The sequence below is a fragment of the Chiloscyllium plagiosum genome, chromosome 25, assembly GCF_004010195.1.
Source record: "Chiloscyllium plagiosum isolate BGI_BamShark_2017 chromosome 25, ASM401019v2, whole genome shotgun sequence".
NCBI classification, from domain to species: Eukaryota; Metazoa; Chordata; class Chondrichthyes; order Orectolobiformes; family Hemiscylliidae; genus Chiloscyllium; species Chiloscyllium plagiosum.
Genome location: NC_057734.1, coordinates 13,855,220 through 13,877,313, shown reverse-complemented (window position 1 = coordinate 13,877,313; position 22,094 = coordinate 13,855,220). Strand labels below are relative to the sequence as shown.

At 40.6% G+C, this 22,094-nt stretch overlaps 1 protein-coding gene across 1 annotated transcript in view; it reads right to left on the bottom strand.

Moving 5' to 3' along the window:
* The window catches only part of morc2 (MORC family CW-type zinc finger 2), a 93,340-nt gene that overhangs the window by 14,078 nt on the left and 57,168 nt on the right, over nt 1-22,094 (bottom strand). The window contains exons 13-18 of the mRNA XM_043715548.1: nt 19,124-19,264; nt 17,452-17,606; nt 15,759-15,887; nt 6,671-6,776; nt 6,204-6,315; nt 4,422-4,496 (exon numbers count right to left, since the gene is read on the bottom strand). Coding sequence (XP_043571483.1) covers nt 4,422-4,496; nt 6,204-6,315; nt 6,671-6,776; nt 15,759-15,887; nt 17,452-17,606; nt 19,124-19,264 — 718 coding nt within the window. The remainder of the gene's footprint in view (nt 1-4,421; nt 4,497-6,203; nt 6,316-6,670; nt 6,777-15,758; nt 15,888-17,451; nt 17,607-19,123; nt 19,265-22,094) is intronic.

The window sequence follows — 22,094 nt, the reverse complement described above, 5'->3', positions numbered from 1 at the left end:
AATGAGCAAATACCCTGCTGATCAAATGGTTGAGACAAACCAGGAGCAAACAGATGACAAAGCAGACATCTTTAGTTCAAAGAAATTAATGAGTTACAGCAGAAAGATGAAAATTTAAAGCAATTGTATCAAAAGGCATACACGGAAGAATCTCGATGCAGCCTGAAGAGCTACCACATTAAAAATACCATTGTACATTCGGGACGATAAGAAATGGGCTGAAGTTATGAATAGGAAGGGTTTGGGGGGGGGGGGGGGGCGGGGGGAGGAGAATATGGGCCAAGTGCAGGCAAATGGGACTAGATTAGGTTGGGATATCTGGTCGGCATGGATGAGTTGGATCGAAAGGTCCGTTTCCATGCTGTACTTCTCTATGACTCCAAGTTGTATTGCCAGGAGTTTACAGAAAGGTGGTGTTGCGGGTAGCACATTAACTACCAATAGGGGGTCATTTAGGGATCAGAAAATCTCAAACTAAAATACAAAAACATTTTTACCTGCCTGGACTGCACGAGAACGTAATTGAATTTTACCAGACATGTCATGCACGTCAGGCAATCAGAAAACCATAAGCAGTAATAAAACTGCACCTTTAAGGTCTACTCCTGCATTTGAGGAACCTTTTACAAGAGTCTTAATTGCCGACCTGATATCCCAACATAATCTGGTCCCACCTGCCAGCACCCGGCCCATGTCCCTCCAAACCCTTCCTATTCGTATACCCATCCAGATGCCTTTTAAATGTTGCAATTGTACTAGCCTCCACCACTTCCTCTGGCAACTCATTGCATACAATTACCACCCCTCTGCATGAAAAGGTTGCCCCTTAGGTCTCTTGTATATCTTTCTCCCCTCACCCTAAACCTACCCCTAAGCTCTCGACTCCCCCACCCCAGGGAAGAGACTATCTATTTATCCTATCCATGTCCCTCATGACTTTATAAACCTCTATAAGGTCACCCCTCAGCCTCCAATGCTCCAGGGAAAATAGCCCCAGCCATTCAACCTCTCCCTATAGTCCAAATCCTCCAACCCTGGAAACATCCTAGTAAATTTTTCTGTTTCACAACATCTTTCCGATAGGAAGGAGACCAGAATTGCATGCAATATTCCAACTGTGTCTTAACCAATGTCCTGTACAGCTGCAACATGACCTCCCAACTCCTGTACTCAATACTCTGACCAATAAAGAAAAGCATACCAAATGCCACCTTCACTATCCTATCTACCTGTGACTCCACTTTCAAGAAGCTATGAACCTGCACTCCAAGGTCTCTTTGTTCAGTAACACTCCCTAGCACCTTACCATTAAGTGTATAAATCCTGCTAAGATTTGCTTTCCCAAAAGGCAACACCTCGCATTTATCTAAATTAAACTCCATCTGCCACTTCTCAGCCCGTTGGCCCATCTGATCAAGATCCCATTGTAATCGGACGTAATCTTCTTCACTGTCCACTACACCTCCAATTTTGGTGTCATTTGCAAACTTGCTAACTATACCTTTCATGCTCATATCCAAATCATTTATATAAATGATGAAAAGTAGAGGATCCAGCACCGATCCTTGTGGCACTCCACTGGTCACAGGCCTCCAACTTTGAAAAACAACCTTCTGCCACCACCCTCTGTCTTCTATCTTTGAGCCAGTTGTGTCCAAATGGCTAGTTCTCTTTGTATTCCATAAGATCTAACCTTGCTAACCAATCTCCGCGGAGGAAACTTGTCCATATAGATCACGTCCACCGTTCTGCCTTCATTAATCATGTTACTGAGACAAGTTAGCGAGACATGATTTCCCATACATAAAGCCATGTTGACTATCCCTAATCAGTCCTTGCCTTTCCAAATATTTGTACATCCTGTCCCTCAGGATTCCCTCCAACAACTTGCCCACCACTGAGGTCAGGCTCACTGGTCCATAGTTCTCTGGCTTGTCCTTGCCACCCTTCTTAAACAGTGGCACATTAGCCAACACCCAATCTTACGGTACCTCACCTTTGACTATCGATGATACAGTATCTCAGCAAGGGACCCAGCAATCACTTCCCTAGCTTCCCACAGAGTATCAGGTCCTGGGGAACTATCCACTTATGTTTTTCAAGACATCCAGCACTTCCTCCTCTGTAAATGTGGACATTCTTCAAGATGTCACCATCTATTTCCCTACATTCTATATCTTCCATGTCCTCCGCAGTAAATACTGATGCAAAATACTCATTTAGTATCTCCGCCATTTCTTGTGGCTCCACACAAAGGCCGCCTTGCTGATCCTTAAAGGGCCCTAATCTCTCCCTAGGTTAACCTTTTATCCTTAATGTATTTGTAAAAACCCTTGGATTCTCCTTAACTCTATTTGCCAAAGCTATTTCATGTCCCCTTTTTGCCCGCCTGATTTCCCTCTTAAGTATATTCCTACTGCCTTCATACTCTAAGGATTCATTCGATTTCTTCTGTCTATACCTGACATATGCTTCCTTCTTTTTCTTAACCAAACCCGGTTTCTTTCGTCATCCAGCATTCCCTATACCTACCAGCCTTTCCTTTCACCCTAACAGGAATATACTGTTGAGTGCATCGAACCCTTATGTCAAACAAAAAGTGGGAATCAGTATTGGTTAACAATAATGCACGTGTCCACTAGATTTCCAGAGGCCGTTCCATTATATAATATTACAGCTAAAAAGATTGTGGAGGAGCTACTCAAATTTTTCACTAGCTATGAACGACCCACAGAAACACAAATTAGATCAAGGGTCAAACTTCACATCAAAATTATTCAAGGAAGTTATGGACAGCTTAAGAATAAACAATTCAAATCTATTGCATACCATACAGAATCACAGGGAGCGCTGAAAAGGTGGCATCAGACATTAAAGACCATGTTGAGGGATTGTAGTCAAGACTATCCAGATGATTGGGATAAAGGAATTCCATTTGTCCTTTTTCAGAGATGCACCAAATGAATTGATTAAAGTAGGTGGAGTAGCAGAAAGCATAAAGGACTGCCAGACAATATAGAAGGATATAGATAGACTGGAGAGTTGGGCAGAAAAGTGGCAGATGGTTTTCAATCCAGACAAATGTGAGGTGATTAATTTAGGCAAGACTAATTCTAGAGAGAATTATACAATGAACGGAAGAACCTTGGGAAAAGTTGACAGGCAGAGAGATCTGGGAATGCAGGTCCATTGTACCCTGAAGTTTGCTGCACCGGTGGATAGAATGGTCAAGGCGGCATATAGTATGCTTGTCTTCACTGGATGGGGTATTGAGTAGAAGAGCTGGCAAGTCATGTTAAAATTGTACAAGACATTGGTTTGGCCGCATTTAGAATACGGTGTACAGTTCTGGGCGCCACATTACCAAAAGGACGTGGACACTTTGGAAAGGGAGCAGAGAAGGTTTACGAGGAGGTTGCCTGGTATGAAAGGTGCTAGCTATGAAGAGAGATTGAGTAGGTTAGTTTTATTTTCATTAGAAAAAAGGAGATTGAGGGGGGACCTGATTGAGGTTTACAAAATCATGAAGGGTATAGACAGGGTGGATAAAGACAAGCTTTTTCCCAGGGTGAAGGATTCAATAATGAGAAGTCACTCTTTCAAGGTGAGAGGTGGAAAGTTTAAGGGGGATACACGTGGCAACTACTTCACACAGAGGGTGGTGGGCGTTTGGAACGCAATACCAGCAGAGGTGGTAAAGGCAGGCACGGTAGATTTATTTAAGATGTGTCTGGACAGATGCACGAGCAGGTGGGGAGCAAAGGGATGCAAATGCTTAGGAACTGGGCGACAGGTTTAGACAGTTGATTTGGATTGGCTCAGTCTTGGAGGGCCAAAGGGCCTGTTCATGGGCTGTAAATTTTCTTTGTTCTCTTTGTTCATTGTTCTAAATTCAGTCTATTTGAATCAGTTTTTGGGCAATAAGTGAGAGGACTGCTAAAATTGATTAAGGAGAAATTAGTAAGTCAGAATTCAGAGACCACATATTTGGACTATGTGTCAGGAGCAAAAGGTAAAGAGGAACTTTTTCATGCAGAAGGTGGTGCTAAAGGAAGTGGTGGAGATGAGTACAATTACAACATTTAAAAGGCATTTGGATGTGCGTATGAATAGGAAGGGTTTAGAGGGATATGGGTTAATTGCTGGCAAATAGGACTAGGGTCAGATTGGGATGTCTGGTTGGAGTGGATGGACTGGACCAAAGGGTGTTCCCATTGCTTAAATACAAAATATGGTAAAATTAAAATTCCTGGTGTACAAGGTTTGAACAACAGTTGCAGTTTCACATCTAATTCACATACTGTACCCATGAGATATCCCCACATTGTACTGAGTTACCATTAAAATTTAAATAACATATAACCCCTAACTCTTCCACTCGTTAGAATCCACGGCCCTTGTATGAAACTGGCATTACTCACCTCCAGCAAGGGTTTGCTGCTGACTTCCAGTGGCAATTTTTTTAAATCTGCCTGTGAACGGATAGGCATATTTTTCTGGAAATAAATAAAATTAAAAATAAAAATCCTTCTCCAAAATTAAATAGCCAAATAAACCCACTTTAACTGACAAGGTCAAAATAAAAGAGAAACTGTACAGGAATACATTTTAATTTCCTGTAATTTTTTTCTTGAAAGTTATTGTAGAAACATTTAAATTCTCTGCAGATATCTTACACTGAGAAAACAAGAAGTATTTTTGTCTTTGATTTAGCATGGTATTTGTTCCCATTAGTGTTTCGTGATAAATATCAACTTCCCACACAAAGCATTTTGGTACAAATCCTGTTTCACCTTGTGCAAGGGATAGCACAGTGAGTCAATGGTTCGCACTGTTGCCTCTCAGCACCAGGAACCCAGGTTCAATTCCACCCTTGGGCAACTGTTTGTGTGGAGTTTGCACATTCTCCCCATGTTGCATGGGTTTCTTTGAGGTACTCTGGTTTCCTTCTACAGTCCAAAGATATGCAGGTTAGGTGGATTGGCGATGTTAAATTCACTATAGTGTCCAGGGATGTGCCGGCTACATGTACTAGACATGGGAAATGCAGGGTTACAGGGAACAAAGAAAAGTGGTGAGTCTGGATGGGATGCCCTTCAGAGGGTCAGTGTGGACTTGATGAGCCAAATGGTGTGTTTCCACACTCTGCAGATTCTATCATTCTAATACTCAAGTAATAGAGCAAAACCGTTCAATTCAAATGTGTTTGATTGGCAGTAATTGTCTTAATTACTAGTTATTTAAAAATGTTTGGTCTGAGTCACTTTGAAAAAGCATTAAATCAATCTTAATTAAATTGTTAAGGGTTGGAAAAAGTTGAGACTTTTCTGAATCCACTATACCTTAAGTAGGTTACTCAGCTTTCATGAAGCGTGAGATAAAGACTGTCCCTTAAGTGTTTGGTTTAATTTAGCATCACAACTATCAATAGCAGTTGCTATTTAGAGATGGTTTAACTTGACAATTAGAACTTACAAATAAACAGCAGCACAATTACTGTAAAACCTTCATTGTGGCATTCTTACCATTTATTCTTTTTTTTTTTAAGAAACTGTTCGATAAACTCCCTGGGTTAATTTAGCTGGCCTTCAGATGACAAACTGAAAAGTGAGCAACATGGCTCAAACTGCAGGACACAAAGTCAGTTTAGAGTTTGGAGGCAGAATGGGATGCAAATAAGTAACATCTCCAAACGATTTTGTTAAAAAATAACTAAAAACTAATCTAAGGGCAAGTAATTTTTTTTTGATTGAAAGAGATTTTTAAAAAAACTTTTATCTGCTTATCTAGATGAAGGAATTTAATGCTATTAAATAAATGCCAGTGTTCACATCAAAATGAAAAGATTCATTTTTATATATCACATCTTCTGAACTTAATGCCTCAAACAGCTTTAAAGGCAATGAAATACAGCAACTGTGTAATGTAGGAAATGTAGTATCCACTTTAGTTCATCAAGACTTCATAAACAGCAATGTGGTAAGAGAGATTGTTTTGCAGTGTAATTGAGGGATAAAAGCTTCAGACATGACATGGCAACATCTTTGCCTCTTCAGAAAGGGGCCTTGGGATCTTTCATATTCAAGATTCAGTTTGTAGGTTTCAGCTCATATACTTCAACATTTAAATTATGTGAAAATCAAAATGGGAATAAATATAATTGTTCTTTTCACATCAAATTCACTTTCATGCACCAAGAATACCTTCAATGCTTCCAACTTCTTTTGTTGTGCCTGTATTTTCTCCTCATGCGATTTCACCTCTTTTCGAAGTGTCCCTATTGGAACATTTTGTTTCTGTTCTGGAGCATCACACCTGAAGAAAAACAATGCAACGTGTGTTAATGAACAGGGACTGTACTTTAAAGAGTTACACTGAAAGTGAACAATTTCCTTGTGCACCCAATGCCATTTCAAACATATTTTGGCCTCATTTCTTTTTCAGATGCATTGTATTCCATATGTTCTCAACAAAATGAGACCAATTACATTGTGCGGTTATCCTGCTCTCTGAATTGAATTTTACCTCCCATGGGCCCACGGAATATTATGTCATCTACCCAATCTGTTGGAAAAGAGAGGTTCCCAGCAGCACCCTAACAATGTTAGGCATATCAGGATCATATATAAAGCAAAATTTTATCTGTGTGTTTTGAACTTGTCATACATACCGATTCTGTACATGGTCCGGACTCATGGAGCACGTCCAACTGTCTGGATATTCCTTACCAACATCATCCACTCTGTAGGGAAGAGTCCTCCATTTTAAACATTGATCTAGAAACCAAATACAAAAAATGTTAGTTCCCATAAATGGTTCATTCTTGGAAGGAAATAGTTAAATTCAGTGTTTTCATGTTGATCACATTATTCTGCTTGCCACTGTTATTAATATGGAAGTTTTTCAAATTGCCCACCATTTCTTTTAAACCTTCCCTAGTATCCCTCCCATTTAATCTGATCATCGATGCTTCCTAGGCCCCTAGCAATTAGGCAATCTGATCTCAGTCACAATTCATCATTTCAAAGTTTAGACCTTGAACATCAACAATTCTGGAATACATGGATTTTATTTCTTCTTCAGTGTACCAAAGCATACAAAAGGGACTAGATATGTCTAAATGGTTGGTCAGCCAAAATTAAAAAAAAACTGATTTTGTAAGATTATTTTTAAAAAAGTTACAGAAAAAAATATTTTCCCTAACAGAATTTAAGAATTAGAGTTGGCTATGTAATTGAGGAACTAGCATTGATGCATTCGTCTTCTCACCTAGAAGAATAAAAAGAGTGGCAAATACTCCAATTGCCTCACACCAGATAAAGCAGCATAAGAAATTTGAGCTGTAGGCTGTGGTCATAATACTTCATTTGAATTCCTAATCACTTGGTGCACCTGCACATTAACCTTTGAGATTCATATACAATGACACTCCAATCTCTGCACCAAAGTGGACAAGTTCACATTTTTCTACATTATATCTATCTGCCAATTTTGTGCCCATTTATTTAACTTATCTGCATCCCTTTACAGAATCAGGTACCCCTCACAAGTTACTTTCCCATATATCTTTATCTCATCAGCCAATTTAGCTACTTTGTTTTGGTCTTTTCTTGCACATCATTGAAATAAACTGTAAATAGTTACGGCTGTGGTACTCCATTGGTTATAGCCAACCAACCCTATATCAATAATGTTACTCCTTGCACCATGAGCTCTTATGTAGTAATCTTTATGTAGCTCCTTATTAAAGACTTTTTGAAAATCTAAGAACATCACATTAACAGGATATCTTTTATCCTTGTTATTTATTACTTTCTCAAAAAATCTCTAACAACCCAATGATAATTTTCTTTTCCTTTCACAAACCCATGCCATTCTAAACATGTTATGTTTTTCTAAGAGTCATTCTACAACCTTTACAGAATGGAGATAGGCCGTGTGGTCTGTTGTATTCACAGTGGTCATCGAGCATCTATCCACTCTAGTCAGGTACTAATCAGAAAAGTTAGGTATTATAGCCATTACAGTGACACCGTTGCAAAGTGACCAAGATTAAGAATTGAACTTTGAAAACAAAGGTAGAAGGAAGTGGGATAGTTAGTTAGTAAAAAGAAGATTTCAGTACACTGGTGAGAAATTATATTGAAAGATCAAGACCTTAAATAAATTCTCCACAGCCACCTGATGAAGGAGCAGCGCTCCGAAACCTAGCGCTTCCAAATAAACCTGTTGGACTATAACTTGGTGTTGTGTGATTTTTTTAACAACATTCAATAAGTTTGGGTGAAGACAAGAATTATCAAGAGAACAAAGCCATTTGTGGGCAATCTTTCCTCTAAGCCGCTGGAAAGTTTTGTACATGTCAATTGGCATGCCATGAAATGGCTTCTAATTCTTGAAACTGCAACTGCAAACAGACCTTGGGGAAAAAAAAGACATAGAACATTGCTCATGAGAGTAACTTGTTGGCCCCCAAACAGTGGCTACACTGTAGCACAGAGTATAAATTAAGAAATAATGGCTTCTAAGAAAAGTACTACAATATACACAAGCAATTTTAACCATCATACAGATTGGTATCATAAACTTAGAGAATGATTTCATAGATTATATTTCAAACAGCTTCTTAAAACATGTTGCGGAACCAAATGGGGAACAGGCTGCTTCAGTCATAGTAATATGTAATGAGACAGAATTACTTAACAGCCTCATAAAATCTCAGAAAACAGCACAGAAGACCTTTAGACATACTATCAACATGAGTTTTTCAAATGAGCAACTCACAGTGAAGGATCTTCTAGCTAAGAGTGATCATAACATGATGAATTTCACCTTCAGTTTGTAAAACTGAAAAACCTGAAATTAATTTTTTCAACTTAAAGATCCATAACTTACAGTGTGGAAACAGGCCCTTTAGCCCAATAAGTCCACAGTGACCCTCTGAACAGTCAGTGGCTCTTTGGCAGCACGGTGGCTCAATGGTTACCACTGCAACCTCATAGCGCCAGGGACCCAGGTTCAATTCCAGCCTTGGGTGACTGACTGTGTCAAGTTTGCACATTCTCCCAGTGCCTGCATGGGTTTTCTCCAGGTGCTCTGGTTTCCTCCCACAGTCCAAAGATGTGCAGGTTAGGTGGATTTGCCAAACTAAATTGGTGTTCAGTGATGTGCAAGTTAAATACACTAGTCAGGGGTAAATTTGGAGTAATAGGGTAGGGGAATGGGTCTGGAGGGTCAGTGTGGACTTGTTGGGCGAAAGTGCCTGTTTCCACACTGCAGGGATTCTATGAAGCAACCAAAATCTAGCATGATCTGAGATTCATAAACTCCACAGGTCAGACCTAACTATAAAGAAGAGCTAACAAAGAAATAGGCAAATCTGTTCAAGGAAACGGACTGGTCAAGTACAAAACATTAACTTTTAAATACAATTTTTGAGGAAGACAAATAATTACTAGAATCAAAAGTATAGCATGATCATGAACAAATTAAGCTAGAAGAGAAGGAAGGAAGAAGAAATTTACCGAAACCAACAGGGGAAAAAGAAGGGTTTCGTTGGGATAAGAAGTTCTGAAAGGGTAGTGAGGAAACAGGGGCAGTAGTGTATGGTCACTGATGTAAGAACTTAACTAAGAATCGTTTTGTCATTTCAACAGCAGGTGGACAGATTAAGGATGCTGGAGATTGGAAATAAAAACAAAGTACTGAAGAAACTCAGCATGCCTGTGGAGAGAGAAGCAGAGTTATACATTTTGAGTCCAATGACTGTGGAGCAATATACTAATTTTCTGTATGATCATCTCTTCCAAGTTTTCACAATGAAGGGTGTGAGCAACATTTCCTCCAAAATAATTTATGTAGAATTAATTCCTATGCAAACTTATGCTCTACATGTTGAAAGGTTTGGACTCAGAAATAAGATTATATTTATTCCAAAGAGCTACTGGATGGGCAATAAATGCCATCCTGTCCAGCAACAAGGTTATCCCAAGAAAGAGTTTTAAAAAATTAGAGAAAGATCCCACTCAACAAACTTGACTTTATCTTTTGAGGATCTCACAACTCAAATGGACTATGGAAATTCTTGTGTATCAAAAGATAAATAATCGAGTTTGGTGTGAAGGATTGTTCGTTAATATCAAAGCTGTGGGGATTCAGGATCAACAGTACATAAAAACTGACCGATAGTCCAAAATGAACAGCTTTCTAGATTTAGCTATTCCAGACTGTCCTATCTTGCACCAGCTTGCCATAAAGACCTACAGCACAGAAAAAGGCCCATCACATCTACACCTGTCAAAAACAACCACTTAACTAATCTAACCCCATTTTCTAGCACTTGGCCTACAATGTTGCATGCCTTGGCAACCCAAGCACACATCTAAATATTTCTTTGAATATTCAGAGGGTTTCTGTTTCTACCATTCTTAAGCAGTGGGTCAGATTCCTACTACCCTCAGTGAGACAGTTTTCAAAAACACCCACTCTAAATCTATTTCGTGGGCCCTAATCCTTCCAGAGTTATCTTTTTGCCTTGTAAAATATTTAGGGTTTTCCTCTATTTTACCTGCCATTATCCTTTCGTGCCTTCTTTGCCCTCCTAATTTCCTCTGAGGAAGCTAGCCAATTGGATACCAAATTGGTTTGAAGGTGAGAGACAGAGGATGGTGGTAGAGGATGGTTTTTGGTCTGGAGGTCTGTGACCAGCCATGTGCCACAAGGATCAGTGCCGGCCCATTGCTTTTCACCACTTATATTAATGATCTGGATTAAATATAGGATTTGGATTTAAATATATATTTTAAAAAAAATATGGTTAGTAACTTTGCAGGTGACTCCAAAATAGGTGGTGTAGGAAACAGTGAAGAAGATTACCTCAAGAGTACAATGGGACCTTGATCAGATGGGCCAATAGGCCAAGGAGTGACAGATGAAATTTAGTTTTGATGAATGCGAAATAGTGCATTTTGGTAAGGAAGACCAGGGTAGGGACTTATAAAGTTAAAGTTAATGGTACAGCCCTTGGGAGTCCCAGAACCCCATACCACCCAGTTCTACCTGTTATCCAAAATTTACAAACCTGACTGCTCCGGTTGACTGATCATCTCCCCACCAAGCTTATCTCCTCAAATCTTGACACATGTCCCCTTGGTCCAGGAACTCCCCACATACATTCGAGACATCACCCATGCCGTCCATCTCCGCCTCATCATCACCATGAACATCCAGTCCCTGTACATGCCCATCCACCATGACAAAAGCCTCCAAGCCCTCCGTTTCTTCCTCTCCCGCCAAGCCAATCAGCAACACATTCGTTCAGTTAGTAGAACTGGACCTCACCCTCAACAACTTCTTCTTCGAATCCTCTCACTTCCTCCAGACCAAAGAGGTAGCCATGGTCACCTGCATAGGCCCCAGCTATGTCTGCCTCTACACTGGATATGTAGAACAGTCAATTTTCCGCAGTTACACTGGCACCAACCCCCACCTTTTCATACGCTATATTGATTATTGTATCAGCGTCACCTTGTGCTCCCATATGAAGGCTGAACAGTTAATCAACTTCATGATGAATACCTTCAACCCTGACCTCAAGTTCACCTGGACCATCTCCAACACCTCCCTCCCCTTCCTGGACCTTTGCAACTTCAGTGACTGACTCAACACAGACATTTACTTCAAACCTACCTGGACTACACCTCCTCCCAAACCCTCCTGTAAAAACGCTATCCCTTACTCTCAATTCCTCTGCTTCCACGTATCTGCTCTCAGGAGGAGCAATCCCAGGATATCCAGGTGGCCTCCCATTTGAAGGACTACAATTTCCCCCCTCACATGATCCACAATGCACCCCAGCGCATCTCCTCCACTTCTGCCCTTCAATTGCAATAAGGATAGCCACCTCCACCGCCAAATCCAAGCCACGCAAGGACTGGAGAAAGAACGTCTCATCTTCTGCCTTGGGACCCTCCAACCACACAGCATCAACATCGACTTCACCCGGATCCTCATCTCCCCTCCCCTCACTTCATCCTAGATCCAACTCTCCAACATGACACCGCCCTACTGAACTGACCTACCTGTCCATCCTCTTTCCATCTATCTGTTCCACCCTCCCCTCTGACCTATCACCATCAACACCCACCTACCAGCTACCTCATCCTTTCCAGCTACCTCACCCCACCCTCCTCATTTATCTCCCAGCCCCTTTCTCCCCAACCCCATCCCCATATTCCTGATGAAGAGCTTATGCCTGAAATGCCAATTCTCCTGCTCCTCGGATGCTGCCAACCTTCTGTGCTTTTCCAGTGCCACACTTTTCAACTCTGATCTCCACCATCTGCAGTTCTCACTTTCTCCACAGCCCTCGGGAATGTAGTCGAACAAAGGGACCTAGGGGTGCAGGTGCATATTCCTTGAAAGTGGAGTCACAGGAAGACAAGGTGGCATTTGACATGCTTGCTTTCAGAACGTTATAAGTAGGATTGTCACATTGCAGCTATACAGCACATTGGTGAGCCCACTTTTATAATACTGCATACAATTCTCATCGCCCTTCTTTAGGAAGGATATTGTTAAACTTGAGGGGGTGCAAAAAACAATTGAGGTTGCCAGGACTGGAGGGTTTAAATTTTAGGGTGAAGCTGAATGGGCAAGGCCTTCTATCTGTGGGGTGTCAGAGACTGAGGGGTGATCCTACAGAGATTTTTAAAAAATCATGAGGGGCATTGGTAGGGTGAATTGCTAAGGTCTTTGCCCTAAGTGAAGAAGTCCAAAACTTGAAGGCATTGGTTTAAGGTGAGAGAGCAAAGTGTAAAAAGGACCTGAGGTAACTTTCCCCCGCAGAGGCTAGTGCGTGTATCGAATGAACTGTTGGAGGAAGTGGGTACAATTATAACATTTAAAAGGCATCAGAATGGGTATATGAATAAGAAGGGTTGAGGGGGATATAGGCCAAATGCTGGCAAATGGATCTAGGTTAGACTGGAAAATCTGGTTGGCGTGGACAAGTTGGACCAAAGGGTTCATTTCTATGCTGTATGACTCTAAACATTCTGTGCTGCAGGGTTTCTGCTGATTTTAAGCCTTCAGAATCTGCCATAAGCCTCCCTACTTTCTTTTATCCAATTCTGTATATACCAATATCCAGGGTTTAACGGATTTAATGGCCCTACCTTTTATCTTTATTGGAACATGTTGGGCCTGTGCTCTCCATATTTCCTTCTTTAACGTGTTCTCATTGCTCTGACACAAGTTTACTATAAAGTATCTGATCCCAGTCCATCCTGCCAGATCTCAATCTAATCACAAATCACTCTTGAACTCACTGACTTACATTGGCTCTTGGACCAGCAAGCTTAGACTTAAATGTTTTCACCTCTGATTTTATTACCTCAAAGATTGCATAATGGCTCATTTCCAGCTATACAAACCTCAGATCTCTATATTCCTCCAATTCTAACTTTTTGCCCATCAGTTCTCATCTCTGCTCCTTTGGTAGCCATACCTTCAGTTGTTTGGACTTTACACTATGGGGGAATTCCCTCTCACCTCCTTTGAAGGTGCCCCTTAAAATCTAGCTCTCTATCCAAGCTTTTGGTCACCTGTCTCATTATTTCATATAGCTTGGTATCAAATTTTGTTTGATAATTACACTTGTGAAACACTTCAAAGTGCTTCAGAGATCAGAATTGGGACTATTACGGTTTCTAATTTACATCGACGACTTGAATTCACAAAGCTAATGCAAATTATCCAAATTTTCTTATGATCTCAAACAACTCAGTGCTGTGGATTTGAAGTATGCAGTTTAGAAATTATGATTTGACTTGCACTAAATACATAAGTGAACAGAAGGAATCTAGTTTAACAGTTTAGATTAGATTAGATTACTTACAGTGTGGAAACAGGCCCTTCGGCCCAACAAGTCCACACTGCCCCGCCGAAGCGCAACCCACCCATACCCCTACATCTACCCCTTACCTAACACTATGGGCAATTTAGCATGGCCAATTCACCTGACCTGCACATCTTTGGACTGTGGGAGGAAACCGGAGCACCCGGAGGAAACCCACGCAGACACGGGGAGAATGTGCAAACTCCACACAGTCAGTCGCCTGAGGTGGGAATTGAACCCGGGTCTCTGGCGCTGTGAGGCAGCAGTGCTAACCACCGTGCCACCCACTAAATTCATACATCTTCTCATTCTCTCAAATTAATCAAAAAATTACCTCAAACCAAATTGCAAAGCATGGCAAGAATATACAAGTTGAAATCACTCAGGGTTGGATGGTCAACAAATTTTTTTTTTTTTTTTTTTAAGATTAATAGTTGGGACAAAACTCCAACCACTTAGAAATTGGATACTATAAATGGGAGACCATATCATCACAGAATTCGTTTGGCCTAGAAAGAAGCCCTGCATTCCTGCACCAGCTCATTAATTGATCATTACCTCGTGCCAATCTTCAGCTTTTGCCCCCACATTACTTTTAATCCAAATAACCACTGTCTTAATTGAACCTACCTCCAATACTTCCAGGCCATGTCTTCAGACCCTAATTACTCACCGAGTGAAAAAGATTTTCCTCATTTCACCAGTTTCTTTTGCAAATCAATTTAAATCTATGCTCTTTTATTCTTATTCCTTTTACAAGTGGAAACATCTACTGTATTCTGCCCACTCATGATTTTGAAAATCTCCATCACATCTCCTGTTAGTCTTCTTCTCTCCAAGGAGAAGAGTCCTAACTTCTTCAATCTATCCTCATAACTGAAGTTCCTCATCTCTGAAACCATTCTTGTAAACTGCTTCTACACACTCTCCAATGTATTCACATCTTTCCTATCCAAAATGAGACGCAATACTCCAGCTGAGGTCTACAAAGTGTCTTACACAAGTTCAACATCACCTCCTTGCTCTTTTACTCGATGCCCCTATTCAGGTCTGTCTGAATTGATAGAAACAAAGTAAACAGTGCAACCATCTTGGGATCTAAACCATTAAGCTGTTTGCTTCTTAACTGAAGACATGTTAGCAATTATAACTAAACATTCATTAATATTTTTGAAAGCTTCATATGCACTTTTAATTGACATTAAAAATAGAAAAAGCCATGTCCCTTGGTTATGAATTTTACTTTTCAATGCATAATGTGTCACTTCCTTATGGCTTAATGAACAATGCAATGTGTGATATGAATTGAGCCATTCAAATCAAGAAATTTTGAGTTTCTATTCTTGATCTGTATTCAACTATCTGCTAATGCAGATCAGTTTTCCTGCATTCATTAGAGGAAGAGCAGAAGTCCAGAATGGGGAGATGGCAATGGCAAAGTCATCTAGTATTTGGATACTAGTAAGAAACCCTACTAAAAGCACACCAATACTGGGCAAGAATCATAGAAAAGCATGGGCAATTAGTTTGCTGATACTCACTATCCAGACTCTCACAGGTGAACAAGGTCACTTAGGAGTCTTGGAATCACACACAGCACCATCTTTAATAAAGAAGACATAAGAAAGTTAGGCAACTGGCACATGCAAATGGATAGAGCAAAACACAAATGCATGCGCAATTTTGCCATGTATAAAATCAAAGATGACAAAACAGCAAAAAATTTCACCTAATGTTAAAGTTAGCTTCTAGGTGAGCAAGGAGGTAATTATTTTTTCCCCTGACTTGTCTCTAACCTATACGATTCTGTTTTTGAAACTTACACACTTTATGCATAGAAAGCATTACGGGCAAGACATACCACATTGAATGGTGGTTGGGATTTCCATAGCACGTCGCCTCTTGTACAATGTCTCATCAGAAGGCGGCTGATTCCAACTGGCTGACAGATAGCCAAATTCATCCCAGAATTTCAATATTCCCTTCTGTGCTGTAAGCCAAGAGAATTTTTGTTAACTTTATAAAAGGTCAAAATGTAAGGTCAAAAGGTCAAAATATAATCGATAAAAATAAGTTCAAAGCTTTGCCGGAAGTTAGTAAACTTGTTCAACGTGGAGCTGTCTCCTAGAATTATGCCCAGAATATAGTGCTGGAAATCAGATGAGATTATTTGCACAGCCTCACGTTTTAAAAGAAGTAGAGTGGAGAAATTAACACAAGAAAGAAATACTATTAACTGGCAAATTCTTTGGAAAGAAAGGCTCACGTTTCAGTCTGGTAAAAGAGGACACGACTCAACACACAGAAGTCATGTGCCAAAGTGGCTCAAGATAAAAAAGCTATCATAGTTACTTAATGCTCTAAAACAGGTTGAACTGGTACTGTCAAACCAATGACCCAAAGATAAATTGCTATTATATTACAATCTGCCAGACAGATCTCATGGCTCACAGGTAGATCACACGGCTAAATGACATTTCATAAGACACAAAGCGCAATACACCTGCAGATTTCTTTCTGGTTTTGAACACTGAAAATGTAACGAAGCATTGAGGGGATGCCTAAAACAACAAAAACATTGATCCGAACGTTAGGGATAATGTAATAACAATTTTATTTATTTATTACTGCAACATATACTGAGGTACAGCGAAAAGTGCTGTCTTGTATGCTTTATGGGGAGATTGTACTATATATGTGCATCAGGGTAGCAGACCAGCGTTCAGGATACAGTGTTACAGGTACCGAAAAGGTGCAGAGAGAGATCAATACTAATACTTAATAGGTCCATTCAAAATAACAACGGGTAAGAAGCCATTCTTGAATCTGTTCATAAGTGCATTCAAAATTTATATCTTCTGCTTGATAAAAGAGGATGGAATAGAGTACTACTGGCGTGGAAGGGGTTTTTGATTTAGTATGATGCATGAAAGGGTTCTTGTTCCTCTCCCACATAAGAGCAGACAAAATGCTTCAAATCCCAACTGAAAATTAGCACCAAAAACACATGGACCTCCTCCAATGGTAACACACTCATTACAATGCAACTCCAGCTCCCACATTGCATCTTACTTCACAGCTAACAATCAAAATATAATCCCCAGAGTTGAAGGAAACTGCATTGAAGGGAAGCAATTATAATTTCAATTGTACTACACCTGTCCCTGGTGACATGATTCTGTGCATCAGGTCTGTACATTGTTCAATTAACAAATTAACATGAACAACTGTGTACAGCGTTTAAAAACATGCAAGAATCATCTTGCAATCCAATCATTTCATTTCTATTTGTTTTGACGAAATAATTTTACTTGTGTGAAAATTGAGTAGGTTCACAAAGTCTGCAAGAGTAGATAACCCTAGAATACTATGGTAACAGTATCGATTCAAAGAATACATTTAATCCAACTCCTACACAACTCAAGTGAACCTCTGACTGGTTTTACTGCATTAATTTTAAAGAAAAATATCGAAGGAAAAAATGTGTTCAGGAAAGGTGAAGTGATCAGCGAAGATTCGAGTTAACCCAGTTCAGCAGCAACTCTTCTCCTTACCGATGCCGATGTCTTTCCAATACTGCACTAAGTGCTCGCCCATGGCTCTCAGAAGATGCCGATACTCCTTGGCATCTGCAAAGTCCTGTTTGTTGTGAGTTGGCTCCAGAACGAGGTAGGGGACATCTACCACACCCACCACTCCACCACATGAACTAAAGATAAAAATGATTTTATTTTTGTTTAAAAGCTACAATTACAACTTTCCTCTTTCTTTGGCAAATTCTTATTCACAGCTCTGTCATCTCCCTAGACTTAATTTAACACTTCCTTTGCTAATTCCAAAAATTGTCAAAATCAACACCAGCTGTATTCTGTTCTACAACAGGCTTTGTTTACCAGTCCTTGCTATTATCCTTGTTCCAGATCGAAGTGAAATTAGAATTCTGGTGTTATTCAGCATCTTCCATTATAATCTAATCCAGTCATTCCTCTTCACTTTTCTGCGACCTTGTGCCTGTGCATATCTTGCCCTTGCTCCATTTTTAAACTTTTTATCTTTTGAAGTTCTTCCTAGATTCTTCCACTTCTGTAGCACTGTCCATATCATTAAGCACCTTTTCAAAATATACCTATCATTGTCTGTGTAATGATGTTTAGGTAAATGTGGGGTGCTGCATTTTGGTAGGGCAAATCAAGGCAGGACTTATAATTTAGGTCCTGGGGAATGTTGCTAAACAGAGACCGTGAAGTGCAGGTTCATAGTGCCTTGACAGTGGAGTCACAAGTAGAGAGCATATTGAAGGTGGCATTTGGTACGCTTACCTTTATTGGTCAGTGCTTTAAGTATAGTGGTTGGGAGGTCATGTTGCAGCTGTACAGGACACTGGTTAGACCACTTTTGGAATACTGTGTTCAATTTTGGTTTCCCTGCTTTGGGAAGATGTTATGAAACTTGAAAGAATTCAGAAAAGATTTACAAGGATCTTTCTAGGGTTCTCGGGTTTGAGCTATATAGGGAGGAGCTGAATAGGCTGGGGCTATTTTCCTTGCAGCTTTGGAGGCTGAGGAATGACATTATGGAAGTTCTAACATCATGAGGGGCATAGATACGTGAAAAGTCGTGGCCTTTTCTTCAGGGTAGGAGAGTCCAAAACTAAAGGGCATAGATTTAAGGCAAGAGTGAAAAGATTTAAAAGGTACCTAATGGGGCAACTTCTTCACACCGAGTGGTGAAATGAGCTGCCAGAGGAAGTAATGGAGGCTGATATAATTACAGCATTCAAAATGCGACTGGATGGGTACATGTAAAGAAAGGGTTTAAAGGGATATGGGCCAAATGCAAGCAAATGGAACTAGATTAATTTAGGATATCTGATCTGCACAGTCAAGTTGGACCAAAGGATTTGTTTCTGTGCTGTATATTTCTGATTCTTCAACTAAACCGCAACAGGAGGTCAGTGATGACTATCTCATATTCACGGGGTAACTTGGCAATTTATCATACAGACATATGCACCATAGAATTGGACAAGTTGGGTGTTGACCATGACTCCACGCATGGAGTTCATAACTCAATGAACACTGAGAAGCATGCAACAATCCCTCTCCTTATCTTCTAGCATTTTGTCCATGAAATAGTCAGAACTCCTAGCACTTCCCTGGGGAAATGTCAATGCTACTCTATATCAAGAATTTAAGCCAATGTGCAGACAAGTATCTGAGGACTCACACTCCTCCTTCCAGCTGCGGTCCGACTTTCTCGTACATCTTTATGAGACGACTGCAGTTATAAATGAACATTCCATCCAGGTCACGATGTTCAATGTTCACACCAAAAATAAAGCACATCTCCTTTGGCTCTTTCAAAGCTCTGTAAGAGTCAGAAATTAACATATTTTTAAAAGATCTTCATCGGATTCTTCTTGGGCAACCTACCATGAGACTGAGCAAAACATTTATTGGTAAGTCAGTCCAGAACATCACCATCAGAATCAGGCATAAAACTCCTAAGACAAAAACAAATTGCTGGAAGTAGTTATTAGGGCTGACAGCATCTGTGGACTGAGAAACAGAGTACTCAGATTTCAGCAGAACATTCAGTGCCATTACCATCATTGAAACCTTAACCTTCAAAAGCACGAAGTTATTATGAACCAGAAATGGAATTGTACCAGTAGGTAGTGGGTAAGTTGTCTTTGTCTATTTTAAAGTTGAGTTCCAGCTCATTAGTTTTAAAAAAAAAAACATATACTAATGTCTGGATTTGCCTTACATTTAGTGTGTGAGGTTTTAACTACAGGTATGGCACAGGAGCTCAGTTGTGTGTTACATGGCCTGCAGTATGTGGGAAATCTTGGATGTTCCAGAAAGTCTGAATGACCACATCTGCAGGAAGTCTGATCAACTCAAACTTTAGTTTTAGGAGCTTGAACATTGGTTGAAAGCACTGCATTGCAGTACATTCCTGGTGCTACAAGTTATGTCGAGGTTTTAGGTTTGGTCACTCCACAGCTTAAAGAACTACAGTCAGGGAAGGAATGGGTGACCAGCAGTCGGAAAGAGGAAGGCAGACAAACAGCCAGGGACGTCCCAAAGTGCCATGTCAAAGTTACCGAGTGTTGGAAAACAGTGAGTGTGCGCAATCAGAGCCCAGCTACACAAAAGGAATCAGACAAAGAAGAGGAGCTATAGTGGTGAGGAGCACAGACCTGCATTTCTATGGCAACAGATATGACTCCAGAGTGGTGTGCTGTCCACTCCAGACCAGGGTCAAGGATGTCAGTGTGGAGCAGCATGGCAATCTGAAGGGAGACAGTCATAAGTCATGGTTCACATTGGTACCAACACCATAGGTAGAAAGAGGGATGAGATCCTGTAACAAGCATTTAGAGAGTTAGATAGCAGATTGAAGAGCTGGACCCTCAAAGGCTATAAGCGCCAGCAGTAATGCAGAGATCTGCGCTATTGACTTTCAGAATAGGTGGATTCAGCAGATTAATGCATGACTTAAGAGTTGGTTCAGGAGAGAGGCCTTTAGAGTACTGGGTCTGTTTCGAGGGAAGGTGGGACCTGTTGCACCTGAATAGCAATGGGATCTACATCCCTGCAGGACTGTCAGTTCAATATTCCAAGGTATAGAATCTTCAGGTGAAACATGGGGGTGGGGGGGGGGTGCAAAAGACTTGTTGCAATATTGATCAAGGAGTCAACTTCTGCATTAAGTAGGGAAGATATCTTAGAAGTCTCTTAATTGATATCACAGTGGTAGAACTTCAAAAGTATAAAAGTTACAAATTCCCCCAATGTTAACTGAGATAAAAACATATAATAGCAGGATAACACATGTATTTATAGCAAGAGGAGAAATTCAAAGGAAACATGAAGGGCAGGTTTTTACAGAGAATGGTGGGAGTCTGGAAAGCGCAGCCAGGGGTGGTTGTGGACGCAGATATAATGGGGCCGTTTAAGGGACTTTTGAATAAGCACAGGATTATGCCAGGAATGAAGGGATATGGACCAATGGCAGGCAGAAGAGCTTAGTTTAATTTGGTGTCATGTTCAGCACAATATTGCATACTGTAATGTGTACTATGTATTATGTACTATGTTCAAGGTAAAAAGGTAAATTCACTATATTCCTACCAGAGAACAGAGCTGTTCTCTCATTAGTGAGACTGGTGGTGGTTTAACCTGAGGGTCATTACATCTCAGTTGAGAAGGAAGACCCTTCAGGTAACCTCAATTAGTGCAGGAACTGAAACCATGCCGTTGGTATCATGCTGCATTGCAAACCAGCCAATCAGCCAATCAGCCAATTGAGCTAACTCACTGGTCAGTAACGAGGACAGATGAAGTGTAAAAGGTTTACAGGGGGTGGAATTCTTAAAATGTATCCAAAGCGGCTTTTTAAACCAGCATGAATCAAGTCCTACAAGATATGGAGCAGTGCTGGACCTAACTTTAGGGAATGAAGCTGAGCAGATGGTAGAAGTGTCAGTGGAAGAGAATTTCAGTGTTAGTGGCTAGAATTCTAGAACTGGGGAAATTTTTAAAAATCTGAATAGGTAGGAGGCCAATTTTAATATGATAAAGCTGAATCTGACTAAATTGGACTAGCAGCAGCTATTTGTAGGTAAACATACATTGAGAGAACATTTGGTAGTGCCCTAAGGAAAGGAGTGAAACAGAGGGACCTTGGAGTTCAGGTGCATGGTTCCCTGAAAGTTGAGTTACAGGTAGGGCAGCAAATGTAGTTTTTGGCCTTCATTAGACAGAATATAGAATTGGGAAATTATGTTGCAGTTGTACAGGACGTTGGTCGGGGCGCACTTGGAGTATTGTGCTCAGTTTTGGTCACTTTGCTAAAGAAAGGATGTTATAGATTCATAGAGATGTACAGCATGGAAACAGACCCTTCAGTCCAACCTGTCCATGTCGACCAGATATCCTAACCCAATCTCGTCCCACCTAGCAGCACCCGGCCCATATCCCTCTAAACCCTTCCTATTCATATGCCCATCCAAATGCCTCTTAAATGTTGCAATTGTACCAGCCTTCACCACTTCCTCTGGCAGCTCATTCCATACACGTACCACCCTCTGTGTGAAAAAGTTGCCCCGTAGACCTCTTTTATATCTTTCCCCTCTCACCCTAAACCTATGCCCTCTAGTTCTGGACTCCCCCACCCCAGGGAAAAGACT